At 41.1% G+C, this 18,054-nt stretch overlaps 1 protein-coding gene across 1 annotated transcript in view; it reads right to left on the reverse strand.

Annotated features, from left to right (window-relative positions):
- si:dkey-88l16.3 (prolow-density lipoprotein receptor-related protein 1) overlaps positions 1 to 17,805 on the reverse strand; it is a 32,710-nt gene extending 14,905 nt beyond the window's left edge. Inside the window, exons 1-25 of the mRNA XM_036594442.1 lie at positions 17,670 to 17,805; positions 16,462 to 16,692; positions 16,337 to 16,356; positions 14,349 to 14,571; positions 14,098 to 14,217; positions 13,852 to 14,007; positions 13,496 to 13,684; positions 13,044 to 13,262; positions 11,386 to 11,649; positions 11,091 to 11,306; positions 10,730 to 10,990; positions 10,475 to 10,642; positions 8,932 to 9,135; positions 8,221 to 8,415; positions 7,387 to 7,653; positions 6,187 to 6,324; positions 5,864 to 6,079; positions 4,884 to 4,964; positions 4,491 to 4,757; positions 2,216 to 2,431; positions 1,719 to 1,948; positions 1,357 to 1,486; positions 931 to 1,121; positions 598 to 784; positions 139 to 354 (exon numbers count right to left, since the gene is read on the reverse strand). Of these exons, the coding sequence (XP_036450335.1) occupies positions 139 to 354; positions 598 to 784; positions 931 to 1,121; positions 1,357 to 1,486; positions 1,719 to 1,948; positions 2,216 to 2,431; positions 4,491 to 4,757; positions 4,884 to 4,964; positions 5,864 to 6,079; positions 6,187 to 6,324; positions 7,387 to 7,653; positions 8,221 to 8,415; positions 8,932 to 9,135; positions 10,475 to 10,642; positions 10,730 to 10,990; positions 11,091 to 11,306; positions 11,386 to 11,649; positions 13,044 to 13,262; positions 13,496 to 13,684; positions 13,852 to 14,007; positions 14,098 to 14,217; positions 14,349 to 14,571; positions 16,337 to 16,356; positions 16,462 to 16,692; positions 17,670 to 17,805 (4,741 nt within the window). The remainder of the gene's footprint in view (positions 1 to 138; positions 355 to 597; positions 785 to 930; positions 1,122 to 1,356; positions 1,487 to 1,718; positions 1,949 to 2,215; positions 2,432 to 4,490; positions 4,758 to 4,883; positions 4,965 to 5,863; positions 6,080 to 6,186; positions 6,325 to 7,386; positions 7,654 to 8,220; positions 8,416 to 8,931; positions 9,136 to 10,474; positions 10,643 to 10,729; positions 10,991 to 11,090; positions 11,307 to 11,385; positions 11,650 to 13,043; positions 13,263 to 13,495; positions 13,685 to 13,851; positions 14,008 to 14,097; positions 14,218 to 14,348; positions 14,572 to 16,336; positions 16,357 to 16,461; positions 16,693 to 17,669) is intronic.
- Between the last annotated feature and the right edge of the window lie 249 nt (positions 17,806 to 18,054).

The raw sequence follows: 18,054 nt of genomic DNA on the forward strand, positions 1-18,054 counted from the left end.
AAACACAAATCCAGCTTAAATAAAAGTACCCCATTTTATTCAATTTAAACCCTACAATGTCATCCAAAAATTATAACCAGAATTATACCCTGCTTTTAGTGAACAAATGAAGCAAGTGTAATTTTCTCAGTTTCAGACCTTTAACAAGTGCCTTGATGTTGCCCTTGTCTCCGTGGACAGCAAATTTGATGCTCTCTTCCTCTAGGTTAACCCAGAACAGTTTCTGTTCCATCCAGTCATAGTCCAGAGAAAAGATGGGCGTCTGCCCTGGGGGAAGCAGTATCTGGAGGTTGCCGCTCCGCAGGTCTTTAAACAACAGCTCAAACTGCACTGCGGCCAAAAGATGGGGCTCCTCTATATGTAGCATAAGATAAAGAACCAGATTAATAGTGAATGAAATACATCTGTTAGAATTTCTAAACTGCACAGACTGTGAAAATCATTATAAATCCACATAATGTATGTATGACAATATGTTGTGAAGGGAACGATTCAGCAAGCGTATATGCAAATTATCACCACCATATCAAAACTCTAAAACAAGAGCCAATGTGTGTGCTGAACCTAATGGTTTTATGACTGATTTGTTGCTCCTACCTGGGCTTTTGCATGTGCTGCCGTCTGGCTCCAGTAAGAAACCTGGCTGACACTGGCACACATAAGAGCCGTGTGTGTTATGGCATTTATGGCTGCACACAGGAGGCTGAGTATCCTTGCACTCGTCTATATCTACACAAAATAAACCATCTGCCTGGAGCTTAAAGCCAGCCCGACAGCCACACTTCTAGAAGAGTAAGAACAACAAGGGACACTTATGCACAAAAACTTCACATACAGACGTTAAACAAAGAAAAATCAGAGCACAACTTAATCTTAAACTCAGGTCACTTAGAGACAAATCTTCTATAAACAAGCTGTATAATCACTAACCGCTCCTTGGGGAGTGCTGATACAGTAGTGTTCACATTGTGGCCTTCGTGAGCTGGAGCAGTTATTGAGACACCCCAGACCCTCATCAGAGCCATCCTGACAGTGAGTAACACCATCACAAACCAGCTCAGGGTTCACACACTCCTCATTTACACATTGAAACAGGTGAGTGGGGCATTTCACCTTTCCACCTGGACAAAAACAGCAAACTTGAATTTTCCTTAAGGGATAATATTGTTGGGCCGCTACAATATGAAACTGCTCATCATTATAACAATATTGACTGATTGACTGACTGACTGAGTAAGTAAGCAAGTAAGTACCCCCACATGTCTTAAAGTGCATTGTAATATAAAGTTGTCTACACTGTGCAGGCCTACCCAACAATAGCGTTGCGGCAGCATCAGGAACAGAAAGTTTACTTACATCCAGCTTCATCACTTTGATCTTTACAGTCCCTTGTGCCGTCACACCTCCAAGATGAGGGAACGCACTGAATTTTAGATGCACACGACCACTGGAACTCCCCACACTGCAGCACAGATGACTTGCAATTCTAAAACAACATTCACTCAAACAGATCAGTCTTTGTGGAATCCTGAATAACAGCACACAGTGGGCTTGTGAAACAGCATCTCTAAAGAAAATCCATGTGGTTTTCCAACTAATCACAAAAACATCTTGAACCACATCATTTCAGATTTTAAATGTGATAAACCATAAAAATAATTCCTGCTGATAAAGATGAGTGCTTAAATGAAGCTGGAAGAAGCCAAACTGGCCCTTACCTGTTCATCAGAACCATCAGTGCAATCCTTATGACCATCACAGAGCCACTCCTTCAGAAGGCACTCATGGCTATTGGGACAACGCTCCCCCAGTGGGCAGTGCGGAGGTTTACGACAGCCCTTCTCATCAGAATGATCGTGGCAGTCTGCATGACCATCACAGCGGAGCTTTGTGGACACGCACTGGCCACTGACACACTGAAACTGCCCACTCCAACATGGCCCTGGTGCTGAAAAACGACAACTATTTTACAATGATGTACACAAATGTGAATGTCGCTGTCACAAGGTAACCTTCTTCAAACATCCGTGAAACCATAACTTTATAAAAGTAAAAAAAATAATGATATGAGTGTTAAATGTTATGAGGTTTTAACTAATTATGGACGATTCTATTACGTGTTGAGAGAAACACACAGGGGTATCTTGAGCAATAAAGAAATGCATGACAACAATAGCAGAAAAGTAGTGGAATGTCAATGCCTTCTTGAACTCACCACAGCCAGTCTCATCTGTGCCATCAAAGCAGTCTCTCTCTCCATCACAGACAAAGCTTTTAGGTAGGCAACGGCTTCTGTTGTCACAGTGATGGTAGCAATCCTCAGACAGTTTGAAGCAGTTCATTTCATCAGAGCGATCCTGACACTGAGGAGTCCCATCACACACCTGCTTCATGTCTATGCACTTCCTTCCATGAGCACACTGAAAACGCCCTGATGGGTCAAAGGGAAACAAAAATCTCATCATTCTCAGTGCTCTCATGTTGCACTGACTACTAGAGTTAAATTTTACCAAGGATTTGACTGGTTGATTCATGCAAGATAAAGGCCCAATCCCATTTCACGTCTTGCCCCTACTACTTAGCCCTTACCCCTCCGCTTTGCGCGTTCACACCTAGGGGTAAGGTGTCCCAATATCAGTGCTGCCTGATGAGACATTGTTTTAAGATAGCCACTGGCCTAAAATCTTATTTAAAATCCATTGAAAGTAGAGAGTGCTGCATAGCAAAAATTTCAGGTCTGAACAACTGAATTATAATGATTTTAGGAAAATGAGTGGAAATCCCTTTTAATTGCATTTTGAACCACTGATATACTGACAAACGGGCCAACATTTCCATTTACCTTTTTTGCACTGGCGTTCACAGTCCTTCTCATCTGAGCCATCCTTGCAGTCTTTCTCTCCATCACACACATGGCTGTTAAGGATACAGTCGCTCCCATCCCTGCATGGTTTGAAGCCCAGAGGGCACTTCAGGGTTGAAGCTCCTGCTGCTATGCGTCCACTGTTGTCTAATTTAGAAATTAAAAATTAATATATACACAGTAATAATAAATAAATTAGAGGCGTCAACATGTACGCATCATTACAGCAGAACATACAGCAGTTCCTTTCATCCGAGCCATCTCTACAGTCCATTTTTCCATCACAGAACTGCTGGCTGGTCAGACACAACATCCCATCATCACAGTGCAGAGAACAAGTAGGACAGTGCAGCTCATCTGAACCATCAGGACAGTCAGCGTGGCCATCACACACCAAAGCCTGCTCTATACACTTCCTCCTGTTCTTACACAGGAAATGACCTAAACAAGGAATACAGTATACAGTTAGAAACCATATCTGGAATGGAAATTACATTTGAGACACACACTATATTATCACATATTACCTGGATCTGAGCATGCATGTAAACAGAAGAGCTCATCAAATCCATCAGGACAGTCCAATTTCCCGTCACACAGCTGAGACTGACTGACGCACAGTGATGTGCCTTTACACGGAACGGAGGGACTTGTGCAGCTGATTTTAGAAGATGATTTGTATGCCTGAACTTTAGTGGCAGGAGCTGGAAAAAGGATTAAAATGAGTATAAATGTGTTCTTTCAATTAATTCACACAGAACGTAACTCTGAGAATTTTAAGTCCTTAAAATATGAAGAAACTATCCCTATAGGAAAACTAGAAAGGTTAAGATTAAAAGACGCAGCAAGTGCTACAAAGCATTATCTAGACCAGAGGTTTCCAATTCTTGGCGACCTCATGCTCTGCACCTTGCGTTTTCCCTACTCTACACACTGAAGCAAATTTATAAAGCTTTATTTATGAGACATCGGCATCAGCCCACAGTTCACATATCTGTGCATCCCTAATACCAATTAGGGGTGTCAGCTGTAAAGAGGTACGACGTTTTCAAATCATCGCAGTTTGAAAGCTGCTAAATAGTTAGTGTTGCTGTATTACTGTCAGCTGCTGACAAACCAAACAAACTACACTGACTCAGTCTAAACAACTCCAGGCACGACATTCAAGGCAAGCTATAATAACCCATAACCGCTCATGACCTGCATTTTTATTGTATTTTTTCGTTATTAAAACAATAATTAAAAAAAAATAAAAAATTTGCCATGATAGTTTGTCCTCCCCTTTTGTGACCCTTCACAACGGTACTCACGGCAGTTTGCTTCATCACTGCCGTCCACACAGTCGTTCTCTCCATCACACAGGAAGTTTCCTGGAATGCAGCGGGTCTTGTTGTCACAGTGATAGCTGCAGACTTCATTACGTGTAAAGCAGTTCATTTCATCAGAGCGATCCTGACACTGAGGAGTCCCATCACACACCTGCTTCTTATCTATACACTTTTGCTCATGAGCGCAGTAGAACTGATCTGGAAAAGATTTAAGTCTAAATGTTTTTAAATAAATAAATAAATAAATAAAAATAAAATAAATAAATAAGAAATACAAAAACAAGGGAAAACCTCATTACCTGCTCTGCACTGATGCTCACATTCCTCTTCATCAGATCCATCTTTACAGTCCACCTCTCCATCACATACATGACTAAGTAATACACATTCAGTGCCATCCTTACATCGCTTTGTGCCCAAACGGCACCCCAAGGGAGCCACCATGCTGGTCTTTGAGGCAACAGTAGGGCAACCCACTTCATCAGAGCCATCAACACAGTCACTGCGTCCGTCACAGACAAGAGACCTTTCAACACATTTCCTCTTGTCCTTACACAAGAAGTCACCTATATGCAATAATGAAAGGTAAACATCAATAATTAAAATCCACCCGGTCTGGGTGCAGATTTTAAAGTTCAGGGGTGTGTATATAGGCTTTAAAGATATGTATTTTGTCCAAACTCTCCTGTTACCTCGCTTAGGACATCTTTTGAGGCAAGACTCTTCATCGAAGCCATCTGGGACAGTCACTCTTTCCATCGCACACTTGAGTGCTAGAGATGCACAATCTCCCCCCTCGACACAAGACAGAGGGGCTATCACAGTTTCTGACCTGGGTAGGGTAGCCTAGACAAGATAATATTAAGAGCTTATAACCACTATTCATCAAAGGCCGCATCACTTTGTCCCTCATCTAACGCATCCACTTCACAACTCATTAGTTAATTATCCAGCCGTCTGTGATGAAAATATGCAATGTCACAGCTTAGGCCTGGATCATGTAATCAAATAACCAACTATAACTGACAACTAAGCCGCTGATGATGCTTCAGATAGCGATAACCACTTTGGAGAGGACTCTTTAAAATTAAACAGCATGATAGTTTTGCATATTTTATATCTACATATCTATCTAATATACACACACACACACACACACACACACATATAAATATACACATGTAATTTTTACTCCCTTTTACAGTTAAAACAATGGATTATTGCAGGGCATTAAGGAGCCACTAGGTTACGGCATATTTTATTTTTGTCAGCGTAGCCCGAAGGGTCCGTGTTCATGTCCTTGTGCGAAGTGTGTTTCAGGCCAAGCGGTCACAAAACCATACTAGCAGGAATTCATAAATGTATGTAACAACTGTTAAAGTGAGAGGTTAAATAGCTTTCAAAATATTTTAGAGAAAGTGTAAAGAGTCATCAGTATTATATCTGATTTTCTGTAAATCAGTCAGAAACACATAAGCCAAAAATAGCACAAAAAGTAGGTATAATCTAAAACGTTTAAGCGTGGATCTGGGGAGGGGCGGGGAAGATTATTATACTAATTATTTTTAGATATCACTCAGGCCTAGTTTCAGCACTTTGGTAAGTAATACAGCCCTGATAATTATTATTTATTATTTTATACATAAATAAATAAATAAATAAATAAACTAACCACAGTCTGCTTCATCACTGCCGTCCACACAGTCTTTCTCTCCATCACACATGAAATTTTCTGGAATGCAGCGGGTCTTGTTGTCACAGCGATGGCTGCAGCTTTTCGTGCGTGTAAAGCAGTCCATTTCATCAGAGCGATCCTGACACTGTGGCTTCCCGTCACACACAAGACTAGAATCAATGCATTTCTTTCCATGAGCACATTGAAACTGCCCTAAAAAAGTACATAAAAGAAAGACAGTAAGAAAGACAAAGAAAAAACTCAGATGGAAAAGTTTATTACTGTAACCACTGATTGCCTGATTACACCCCCTCCCTTACCTGCTCTGCAACTAACATCACAATCCTCTTCATCTGAACCATCCTTACAGTCAACTTCTCCGTCACACACGTGACTATACAGGATACAGTCGCTGCCATCCTTACAGGGCTTTAAGCCCAAACGGCACTTCAATGGAGCTGGGATATGTGGTGGTGTCAGCGGCCACAGTGGGACAATCCACCTCATCAGAGCCATCAGTGCATTGAAAACGGCCATCACAGACCTGATTCATGTCAACACACTTCCGTCTGTCTTTACACAAGAAGTCACCTGGAGTAGAAAAGTGTACTTTAAAAATAAAAATCAATCAATAAATAAAAGGTTGATGGTGCCTTTTTCCCCTCAGATGCGTTTTACTCGTAAAGTTATCTGAAATGCACTACCATCATAGGGGCAGTTCTTAATACAGGGTCTCTCATCAGATCCATCTGCACAATCCTTTCTTCCATTACAGAGCTGTTTCTGGGAGATGCACTTTAAGTTCCCTAAGCAGGGTACAGATGGGCTTTTGCAGTGCGAAAAAGCAGCTGGATTGCCTGCAGACAAATAAGGCAGAAAAAGGGAAAGGGATGTGCAAAGATCAGAAATGGAAGTAGAAACTAAAATATGAGCTGCTCACAAGAATTCCAAGTATAAGCCATGTCAGCAGTACTGATCAAACTGAGAGTGGGGGAAAAAAAAAAAAACTAGTAGAAAAGACTTACCACAGTCAGATTCATCAGACCCATCCCAGCAGTCCTTCATTCCATTGCAGATAAAGACCTCTGGAATACAGCGGCTGTTTTGGTCACAGCGCAGGGCACAGCTCCTTGTAGCTTTCCAGCAGTTTGCTTCATCAGAGCCATCTTGACACTGACGAGTCCCATCACATACCTGCTTCCTTTCTATGCACTTTTTGCCACGAATGCATTGAAACTGGCCTGAGAGAAAATGCTAGTTATTACATTACCTGGTGAACACTGTAAACAGCTTTTGCTGTACCCACTTCCAACAACTACTGCGACGCATGATGAAAAAGCTGGCCAAATAAAGATCAGAGCATCCTGCAGCATCTATGGAAGTGTGGTATTTGTACAAAACTGTATATGTAGCAGATGTTTGGAAACATATAATTAATAAAAATTCAGATATTTGCAAAGCAGATGTTTGACAACTTATAATGAAAGAAAATTCAGCTGCCCCATTATGTCACATCTGACCTGGATTACACTGAAGGTCACATCCCTCTTCGTCAGAGCCATCTTTACAGTCCATTTCTCCATCGCACACATGACTAAGGAGGACACAGTCACTGCCATCCTTGCAGAGTTTTGACCCTAAACGGCACCTCAATGGACCTGCATCTGTGGCCTTTACAGCAACACTGGGGCAATCCACCTCATCGGAGCCATCAGTACAGTCAGGTTGTCCATCACAGACAAGATATCTCTCAATGCACTTCCTTGTGTCCTTACACAAGAAGCCACCTAGTAAAACAAACACAAAACAGCACACATCCTGTTAAGACCAGTTGCAAACCCCCTCCTTATTTTAGTGAAAAGTAGACCAGCTGTAAATTATCCACATTTAAAAACATTACCTGTTTTTGCACAATAATCTATACAGGACCTCTCATCAGAGCCATTGGGACAGTCTGTCTTTCCATCACACAGCTGATTCTTAGAAATGCAAACTGACGTGCCTTCGCACAACACCGAGGGACTTCTACAGACTGGAGTCCGAGCAGGTAAGAGTGTTGACACACCGTTGGAAGATATTCTATTTACCATATTTCCATTTGGTCTTGCTGTAAAGACATTCAAAAAACATTTAGTATTGATTCCAAGCCAGTCAGTGTTTAGGAATTAGGAATCCAATTACATTAATGGTTAATTGAGTAATAGTCTGATTAATTTACTTTACAGTTTTGGTTATAAAAAGAAGTCTTTTTTAAGAATTGAACTGATTTAGCACAGTGCTTCCCAACCTGTTCCTCGGGGCCCCCCAGATGGTCCACATTTTTCCTTCATCCCTTTCCCCATCACAACACTTACGACAGTCTGCTTCATCGCTGCTGTCTGCACAGTCTCTCTCTCCATCACACAGGAAGGTTTCTGGAATGCAGCGGTTCTTGTCACAGGGATGACTGCAGCAGTTCACTTCATCAGAGTGATCCTGACACTGAGCAGTCCCATCACACACCTTCTTCCTCTCTATACACAATCTCCCGTTTCCGCACTGAAATTGGCCTGACGGTTACAAGGAAACACAGTGAAAGTTACAAGCTTCACAAAAGCCATGTCCTTTGCCGGCACTCAGGTCTACACTAAATTCTATGTAGCTGTTATTAGAAGTAGGCAATGTCAAAAATGTAATATAACTATTCTGGAAGTTAAGACTGAACTGTGCTAATCTCTATTCAATACAGACAAAGTGTAATACTAACTGTAGCAACTAAAGCTCTAACGATCCAAATGAAAGCTATGTAAAGTATTTTTCTAAATCACCTTTTTTACATCTACGTTCACAGTTCCTTTCATCAGACCCATCCTTGCAGTCCTTCTCTCCGTCACACACATGACTGTTGAGGATACAGTCGCTTCCATCCACGCATGGTCTGAAGCCCAAAGGACATGTCAAGGATGAAGCTTCTGTAGTCTTTCTAACAGAGTTAACTGCAAAATAGAAGCATTCAGAAATGTAAGAACAAGTGATGAGAGCTTGCTGTAAAGGAATGATGTACATGGTAGTGACAAAGACCGTACAGCAGTCTCTTTCATCTAAGCCGTCTCTACAGTCCATTTTTCCATCACAGAGCTGATGGCTGGTCAGACACACAGTTCCTTCATCACAGTGCAGAGGACAAGTAGGACACTGCAGCTCATCTGAACCATCAGAACAGTCGGAGTAGCCATCACACACAAAAGCCCGCTCTATACACCTTCTCTTGTTCGTACACAGGAATTGGCCTACACAAGAAAACAAACAGTGAGTCCAAAAAACACATTCTACCATACTCAAAATTATGTTAAAATGGGATACCCCATTATCTCCAATAACAAAATATGTGTAGAATGGAAACACAAACTTGTACCAAACTGTCACAGAGGTCTCATTCATACATTACCTGGATCTGAGCATGCATGTAAACAGAAAAGCTCATCGAAATCCATCAGGACAGTCCAACTTCCCATCACACAGCTGTGACTGACTAACACACAGTGATGTACCTTCACACCGCATAGACGGGCTTGTACAGCTCGTTTCGATAGAGGGTTTAATTGAAGGAGCTAGCATGGTAGAAGCTGGAAAAAGTTACAAATAACATTAATCAGAACAAATCTGATGCAATATGAAACATTTTCCATATCAGCTGGTGTCCATTTAAACACTCACGACAGTCTGTCTCATCAGTGCCATCTACACAGTCTCTCTCCCCATCACACAGAAAAGTTTTCTGGAATGCAGCGGGTCCTATTGTCACAGTGATGCTTGCAGTGTTCAGACCATGTAAAGCAGTTCATTTCATCAGAGCGATCCTGACACTGAGGAGTCCCATCACACACCTGCTTCATGTCTATACACATCATACCGTGGGCACATTGAAACTGGTCTGGTGGGAGAGAAGAACAGAAATGAATGTGACTTTGATAAGAGTGGCATCACAATACACAATAACAAAACTATGCTATAGCAAAATTATAAACACTTGTCATTGCCAGAACACAGAGTACATTAGTTTGCCATGCTAGAGATGCGAAAAAAATTGGTCTGAACTAAATAGGAACATACTGCTCATGTCATGTGTCCATCTCGAATAGCGTTCAAACTTCTAACATTCTTCTAACATAGGTTCTCACAGCCCCATTCCCATTATTTTTTAATTTTACTCTGCACCCCCACCGCTTAACCTAACCTGCATAATTTTGCTGGGGGATGCAAATTATTTTTAGAAATCGCCCAGGACTAGTTCAGATGCAATGCATGATGCCGCGTGTTTGGTTGGGCTCGGACAAAAAAAATTCACGTCTTTTTGAGGTCAGACCAAAACTTCAGGGAAGATCAATGCTCTACTCCATGCATTGCACATTTATCTTTTCTGTGCTCTTGAAATCCTTTACAAGTTTAACAAGTCATGTCAAATTAAAGAATTCACAAATGTGCAGAGCACTAAATTCTCAACCTATTAATTCTTTATTTAGATTATACTACAAAAATTGTGTTGAATACAAAGTGCTGCAACTAACATGCAAACCTCTAAATGGTTTAAAAGAAGGAGTTTTCCACAATCCTGTTCCAAATCTTTACCTTTTTTACAGTTGCGCTTGCAGTCGCTCTCATCTGACCCGTCCTTGCAGTCCTTCTCTCCATCACACACATGACTAGTGAGAATACAGTCACTTCCATCCCTGCACGGTTTGAAACCAAGAGGACACTTCAGGGATGAGGCTGCTGTACCTTTGCGTCCTTGATTGTCTGAAAAAGCAGACATTTAGGAACAAAAAGTGAGTCCTGTTCAACATTTCCTAACGAACAATTTACATTTAGAAACTCAGACCGTACAGCAGTTTGTTTCATCTGAGCCATCTCTACAGTCTGTTTTTCCATCACACAACTGCTGGTTGGTCAGACACACTGCCCCTTCATCACAGTGCAAAGGACAAGTAGGACACGAGAACTCATCTGAACCATCAGGACAGTCCAGTTTCCCATCACACAGCTGAGACTGATTGATGCACAGTAATGTGCCTTCACACAGTACAGAGGGACTTTTACAGCTTGTTTCAGTGGAGGGTTTATCTGAAGGAGCTACCGTGGCTGAAGCTGGAAAAGTCACAAGAAATAACAATTAAAATGGATCTAACAAAGCACAAAAGAGTGTCATCGATATTTTACAATATACATCAGTGTCCATAAGACTCACGGCAGTCTGCTTCATCAGTGCCGTCTACACAGTCTCTCTCCCCATCACACAGGAAGTTTTCTGGAATGCAGCGAGTCTTATTGTCGCAGTGATGGTTGCAGTTTTCCGAGCGTGTAAAGCAGTTCATCTCATCAGAGCGATCCTGACACTGAGGAGTCCCATCACAGACTTGCTTCTTGTCTATACACTTTCGCCCATGAGCGCAGTGGAACTGATCTGGGAAACATTAAGATGACTTCACATGCATCCTGTAAACTGGACATCATAAGGCAAAGGTCAGTTCTGTACTACCAACCTGCTCTGCATTGATGTTCACATCCCTCTTCATCAGAGCCATCCTTACAGTCCACCTCTCCATCACATACATGATTAAGCAGGACACATTCACTGCTGTCCTTACAGGGTTTTGAGCCCAAACGGCACCTCACGGAAGCTTCCTTGCTGGTGTTTGCAACAGAAGTGGGGCAACCCACCTCATCAGATCCATCAGCACAGTCACTGTGCCCATCACAGACAAGTGCTCTATTAACGCACTTTCTGTCCTTGCACAAGAAGTCACCTGGATGAGAAAAACGCTTTAAAAACAAGTCACGTTGAACACATTTTCCCATCTGAAGGTGAATTTCAATTGATGTTTCAACAGATGTTTTGCACTGTGGATGCATACACGTGTATTAAACTGTGTTTATGAAATTCATTCTTTTGCTTCTGCAGCACCCAAATTTCCCATTGATCAATAAACTACATCTGCCAATCTATCTCCACTTTCTTTTTAAGTTACCTTGTTTTCTGCAGATATTTTCACAGAATGTCTCATCTGATCCATCAGGACAATCTTTCTTTCCATCACACAGCTGGATCTGTGAGATGCAGACTGGTGTTTGTCTACACAAGACATAGGGGCTGCTACAGGTCACTCGAGTGGGTGACACATTCCTAAAGCCTTCCTCTGATGCAAGAGGGGGTGGGGGGGAAAAGCATTACCAGAAAAAGACACCAGCATTAACTTCCATATTCCTAAAGTAAGGAAAGACAGTACACTTCCCTTTACAGGCCTTTCTTTAATAGTTAACATTTATAAACTAACAAGCTCTCAAATGAACATTTGTTTTTAAAATGTTATAATGGTTACTTCCTATATTTCTGATTTGCTGTTCCTATTCTACCTCCAGGTCTCTTGGATTCTCTTATAAAATGCCTTTCACAGACCCAAGAGAGGTTTAAGTGGCACTGTGCGTTCTCTGCATCAGCCAAATACTGTAGAATAGTCTACCCGTCATCAGGTCCTCTCGTTCTTAATTTTAAATCTGCTTAAAGATCTTTTCACCTCTGCCTACAAGTCTGTGCTGTCTCAAAGTGGTTTTTAGTGGTCATTACGCAGCGCTGCCCTGTAAACATGTTTGAGCACCAAGTTAATGTGAAATTTTTTTATAAGCCTAATGTCTCATTGAATGCATTTACTCTTATTATATTTGCCTCAACTATAATTGACATCTTGTTGAACTGTGAAACCTAACTGTGGAAAAATCACTGCAGGTAGCTTAAATGTGCAACCACAAATAATTGCGATTAGGCAATTATGTAACAATTGTGAGAGGCCGAAAACCAAAGTTTGCAAACAACCAGCACCAAAGAACTCATACATGTATGTTCATTAGTAAGCTGTGCAACAACGTAATCATTTTCTTCGTTTGAATTGTGATCAAAATATAGTGGCAATATCAATCCGTGAATCCAGCATCGAAATCCAATCAATCAATTAGGATTGACCACACTAATTAAGCCCACCTAATTAAAACAGGTGTATCACAGCAGAGTAATCTGTGCTGCAGCCCTTAAGGTTAATTTGAAATTTAAGACAGAAGAGCTTTACTCTGCTTTTTAATCTGCTTGATTAAAACAAAGTGCATTCAGCTCTTAATTAAAAAAAAAAAAAGATATAGCTTTACTGACCTTGCTTTACTTCTTTCATAGCTATGGTAACTCCAAATACACCGCTCTCCACACTGACCGCCCAAACACGCGTCCCATCCTGCCGTTTCCACAGCGTGATGACATCATTGAGCATGGTCACCATGAAGGGCTCATAGGCAGCTACAATCAGGTCTGGAATAGACCATTTTTTACCAGCAGAGTACTTCCTCATCTTTAGAAGACTCATTACTTGCAGCTCTAAAACCGTGAAGGAAATAAGGTGTGATGAGTCGACAGCATGTGTTTCATATCAAGGTGGAAGTTGTACATTTTAAAGATAATCTGGAAAAAATACAAACCATTTTGAAAGTTCCAAAGGAAGCTGTTCGCTCTTCTGTCCAGCACAATATGGTTGACTCTCTTCTCCTCAAAACTGTATATGGCTTTTGCATTCCCACCCATCAAGCCTAGCTTCATATTGATGATCTGACCATCCTCCAGCCAGTACAACTGGCCTCTTTGCCAATCCATAAATACATCGTTTATCTCTTCACTGGCCTGGTACAGTTGCTGAGAGATGCTCTCATCAGGGAGGATAATGTGGGTGACTCCAATAGACAGATCATCACAAGACACCCAGTACAGATTTCCAGTCTTCTGGTCAACTTTGACAGTGCATGCTAAGAAAATCACAATTAATGCTCAAGAACTTTAGGTAAATTAACAATTAAAAATGGACAGAATCATGATTTGACCAATGACAAATGGCAGTTGTGCTACATACCAGGCTTCAAAGTTGAAATATATTGTGAAAGATCTTCTGTGAAAAGTCTAGCCTTCACATGACCTGTGCCATTAGCCCAAATCACCCATCCTCTTTTCCAGTCAATATCAAAAGCCTGAATGTCTTCATCCGAGGTGAAGAGAAGAGATTTTACAGGACCCTCTGTTGTATACTCCATTGTGTACACGCTTGTGGACGTTGCATAGGCAAGCTTAAAACCTGTCATGTTGAAAAAAGAAAATAAATTAAGCACTGCTCATCTTCAGTGTCAAGAGATCTCTGTCGGCGTACACAACATCCACCACATACTTTCACATGAGCCCTGTGCCACAGGAAGCTTCTCTTTGGGGCAAGAGCAGGTAAAACTGCCACGAATGGCTAGAGAGGGCAAGCAAAGCTGGCAGTCTGACTTTCTACATGGAGAAGAACCTACAGCACAGAAACATATTAACAAAAGTGCTTTAGATTTTGATTTCCAAGAAAAAACTAAATGATAATAATATTATTAATAATAATAATAATAAAAATAAAAGCAGGCACTACTGCTGAAATTTATTTACCTCGAGGCTGCTGGAGCTCGTGATATACTGTTAGGATCGGTAGTGCTGCTTTCAGAACAAAACTCTTTTGGTCAGGCTGGGTCTGAGGAGCTTGCCACAGACGCTTGCCATCAGACCAGTAGAACCAGCCACTGAACACAGCCAGGCTCTGAGTAGTCCTTCCGTTAAAGAACTCTTTAAAGGTATGACGTCCTGTACCATCTGTTTTCACCGTTTCAATTGACTGCAACACACACAGACTGAGCATTAAAATTGCGGTAAAAACTATAGAGCATTTACTAAAACTGCTTTTGGAACAATGAAAATGTTTTATTCATAAAACAAGTCCTAGACAAAATCTCTCTCAGTGCAGATATTATACACTGATGAAAGGAATAAATTTACAGATTTAAGTAAAGAGCACTTACCATTTTGAAATCGCTTATCCAATACAATCGTCGGGCTGCCACATCCAAAGTAAGGCTTCTCGGCAACTGAGCAGTTACAACAACCAAAGTTGTGCGCATAGAGCCGTCCATCCCAGCTCTCTCAACAGTCATTTCATCATTTGGTCCTTTGTTTATCCAAAACAAGGCACTACAATGAAAGGACGAAAAGGTCCCAAAAAAAAAAGTCATCGTACTACAAGGAACAGAAGGAGGCAGTAATGCTTTAATGTACAGCTGCAGAGACTTAACAAATGTAAAACTGAATACATACCTTTCAACTGGCAGGAGGACCAAATCTGTTGGGTCTGTATCTTTGAACATGACTATGCCTACAGCACTACCATCAAAAGACCCTGTTTGGATGCTTTTTAGTTTAAAGTTGGACCAGTAAAGTTGTCCATGGAGCCAGTCCACAGCTAGACTTTTAATGCCACTATGTCCTGAGCAAAGAAAAAGTATTAAAGATAGATTAAAACAAAGTGATTACAATTAGTACAGGCAAAATACAAATGAGTTAGGAAGTGCTATTCACACAGTGAACCAAATAAACACCTAAAAATGTCTTGGCAACACAGCTAACCTGAATAAAGCACTCTGCTCTTCTGATCTTCAGCCTTATAGATGTTGCCTTTTCCATCAGCCCAAAAAAACAGGTTCTGCGCAAGGCCAAATGTCAGGGCTACAGGGTCGCTATCAATCGCAAAGAGGGTCTTGTATACTTTGGCTTTTACATTGACTAATCCAATGAAACCCTTCTTGGTGGTAAGAAGCTTGGTGACATTTCCTTAAAAGCAACATTAAATAATCAGTTTGGTTATAAAAACACACAACAATAATAATTAGAATTTATTTCTGAGAAGGTACCTTGAGCTTGACACACATTATTACCCTGAAGTTTGAAACCTGAGTGACATTGACACCGAAAAGATCCTTTGGTGTTGATGCATGTGTGCATGCAGGGCCCGTAAGGCTGAGCACACTCGTCAATATCTATGGAGCAGGAAAAATGTCCACAGAGCAGTACTGGGTAACATTCAAAGCATAGTTCATACTTGCTTGTCATATTTCAGATGTAAGATGTCTGTGCCTACCTTCACACTTGGCCCCGTTTGAAGAGAGCTTCAGCCCAGTAGGACACGAACACAATGCTCCCCAAAGCTGGTCAGTGCATGTGTGACTGCAACCACCGTTTCTGACTGCACATGTTTTACCTAAAACAGTGCAAAGAAATGAATTAATAAATGAAAAAAAGGCAGCAATAGTTTACCACAGACCCTCAAAGTAAAAAGTCTGGTATTCTTGTTTCTGCATTTCTATTCGAAATATGAGCAAACTACCTTTAATGACGATTTTTTGTATTTTTTTTTTTTCCCCAAAGGCATTAGTGTCTGACAATTTGGTGTGAAGAATACCTCAAAGTAAGCCTGTCATTTATACTGAAAAACGAACATAAGACATCACTATACCACATGTAACTGGCTCATCCCTCCCATCAGAACACTGGGCAACTCCATCACATCTCTCTCTCTGGGTCAAACATAATCCATTTGGGCAGCGCACGCTCAGATCTCCACAAGGCCCTGACAAGATCAACACACAGTAATGTTCTTGTGTCATACATTTAACAGCATGTGACATGTACAAACATGAGATCTAAATTGACCACAGGTTCCACAGCAGCTCACCACAACCCTCTTCATCTGAACGGTCACCACAGTCATCCACCCCATTGCAGCGGAGCTCCTGGGGGATGCAGACCCTATTCCTGCACGCCCAGTCGCCCAGAAGGCAGCCTGAGGTTTGGTTGCAGTTGAGTTCATCTGACCCGTCTCTGCACTGGGGACGGCCATCACACACTGCTGACTTGGTCACACACATGGTGGCGTCAGCACACTCAAAGTCCTCCTGTGGGCAGGCTATAGGAACACATACGAAGACATCTGGGCATAACAGACATCCTTAAGACTAAAAGTGACAGCGAAGTGAAGGACAAACAGATACAGGAATTGTGTATTGATGCCAGTGTCCAATGTTTTTCATGTATGTATCTAGTGATGCCAAAACAAACATTTATAAAATGTAGAAATCGGACCTAAAGCTACCCGAATCAACTCCCTACATTGAAACATCAGCATGACACAAAAGCACAATTAATATATGTGCAAAATCTATGCTGCGCATGTTCCACCATTATTTCTGAATAAAAAATTCTGAAGTCATTAAGAGTGTGTCAATCTAAATAATGGTTAACTACAGAAAAACTTCACTTTATTTACTATCCAAAACCACCAGTGAACCTACATGTGTCTGAGTTTAAATGTCATTTTGGTGACAGTAGAACAAAGGCATAGCTGGTAAAAAAGATTATATTTTATAAACACACACACACACACACCAGACCCTGCATGTACCTCTCCACTATGAACAGTTTTTAAAAATATGTTTGAGGCCAACAGCCTCTCCAAACTACTGTACAAATAAAACTTCTTATATTGTCTAGTATTCATAATATTTTTTAAATAACTTTGCAAGGTAGCTTTTACAGGTATTACACTCTCTAGACATCTGCTTCCCTTCACTACTACTGTGAACAATTCTGACTAGTTTCTCTAGAAAGGAGCATTTCACATTAAAACACTCAATGACTACATATTCAATCATACAGAAATTGTGAGAACCCTCTCAAATACCCATTTAAATATACTTATCATACTCTTTCAGTTATATTGAGTTCAATAGACAGCAAATAGGAAACCCTAATAAGAGATCTGAGGCATGAGGGTTTTAAATTTCAATAAACTGTTTTAAACATTTAAGTTAGTTTTTAATTTTGTATTGGAACATTCACATCATTTGGGTTCCGCTCTTAAAACACACAAAAACTAAAACATACAGCAATTCATCTCATCTGAGCCGTCCAGGCAGTCCCCACTTCCGTCACAGCGCCATCTCCGGGGGATGCACTGACCATCATCGCACTGCCAGCGTCCATTCCCGCATTTCTGAGCCACACCTGGAGAGTGATACATTTATTCTCAGTGAGAAGAAGGCGCCATTAAAACTCTAAACCTCATCAACATCACACCATTAAAACTCTGGAAACTTCGTCAATATCACACCATTAAAACTCTACAAACATCATCAACATCACGAAGAAGCGTTTTGGCGCCAAAGCGATTTTTTTCGCGCGCATTTGCCTCCGGCTTAAGGTTTAATTAGCTAACTTTGTTAAAGTTTTGCAGCGTTTAACTGACGAGTAATCAGCATAACGAAGCCAT

Source organism: Colossoma macropomum, unplaced genomic scaffold, assembly GCF_904425465.1.
Source record: "Colossoma macropomum unplaced genomic scaffold, Colossoma_macropomum, whole genome shotgun sequence".
Taxonomy (NCBI): Eukaryota; Metazoa; Chordata; class Actinopteri; order Characiformes; family Serrasalmidae; genus Colossoma; species Colossoma macropomum.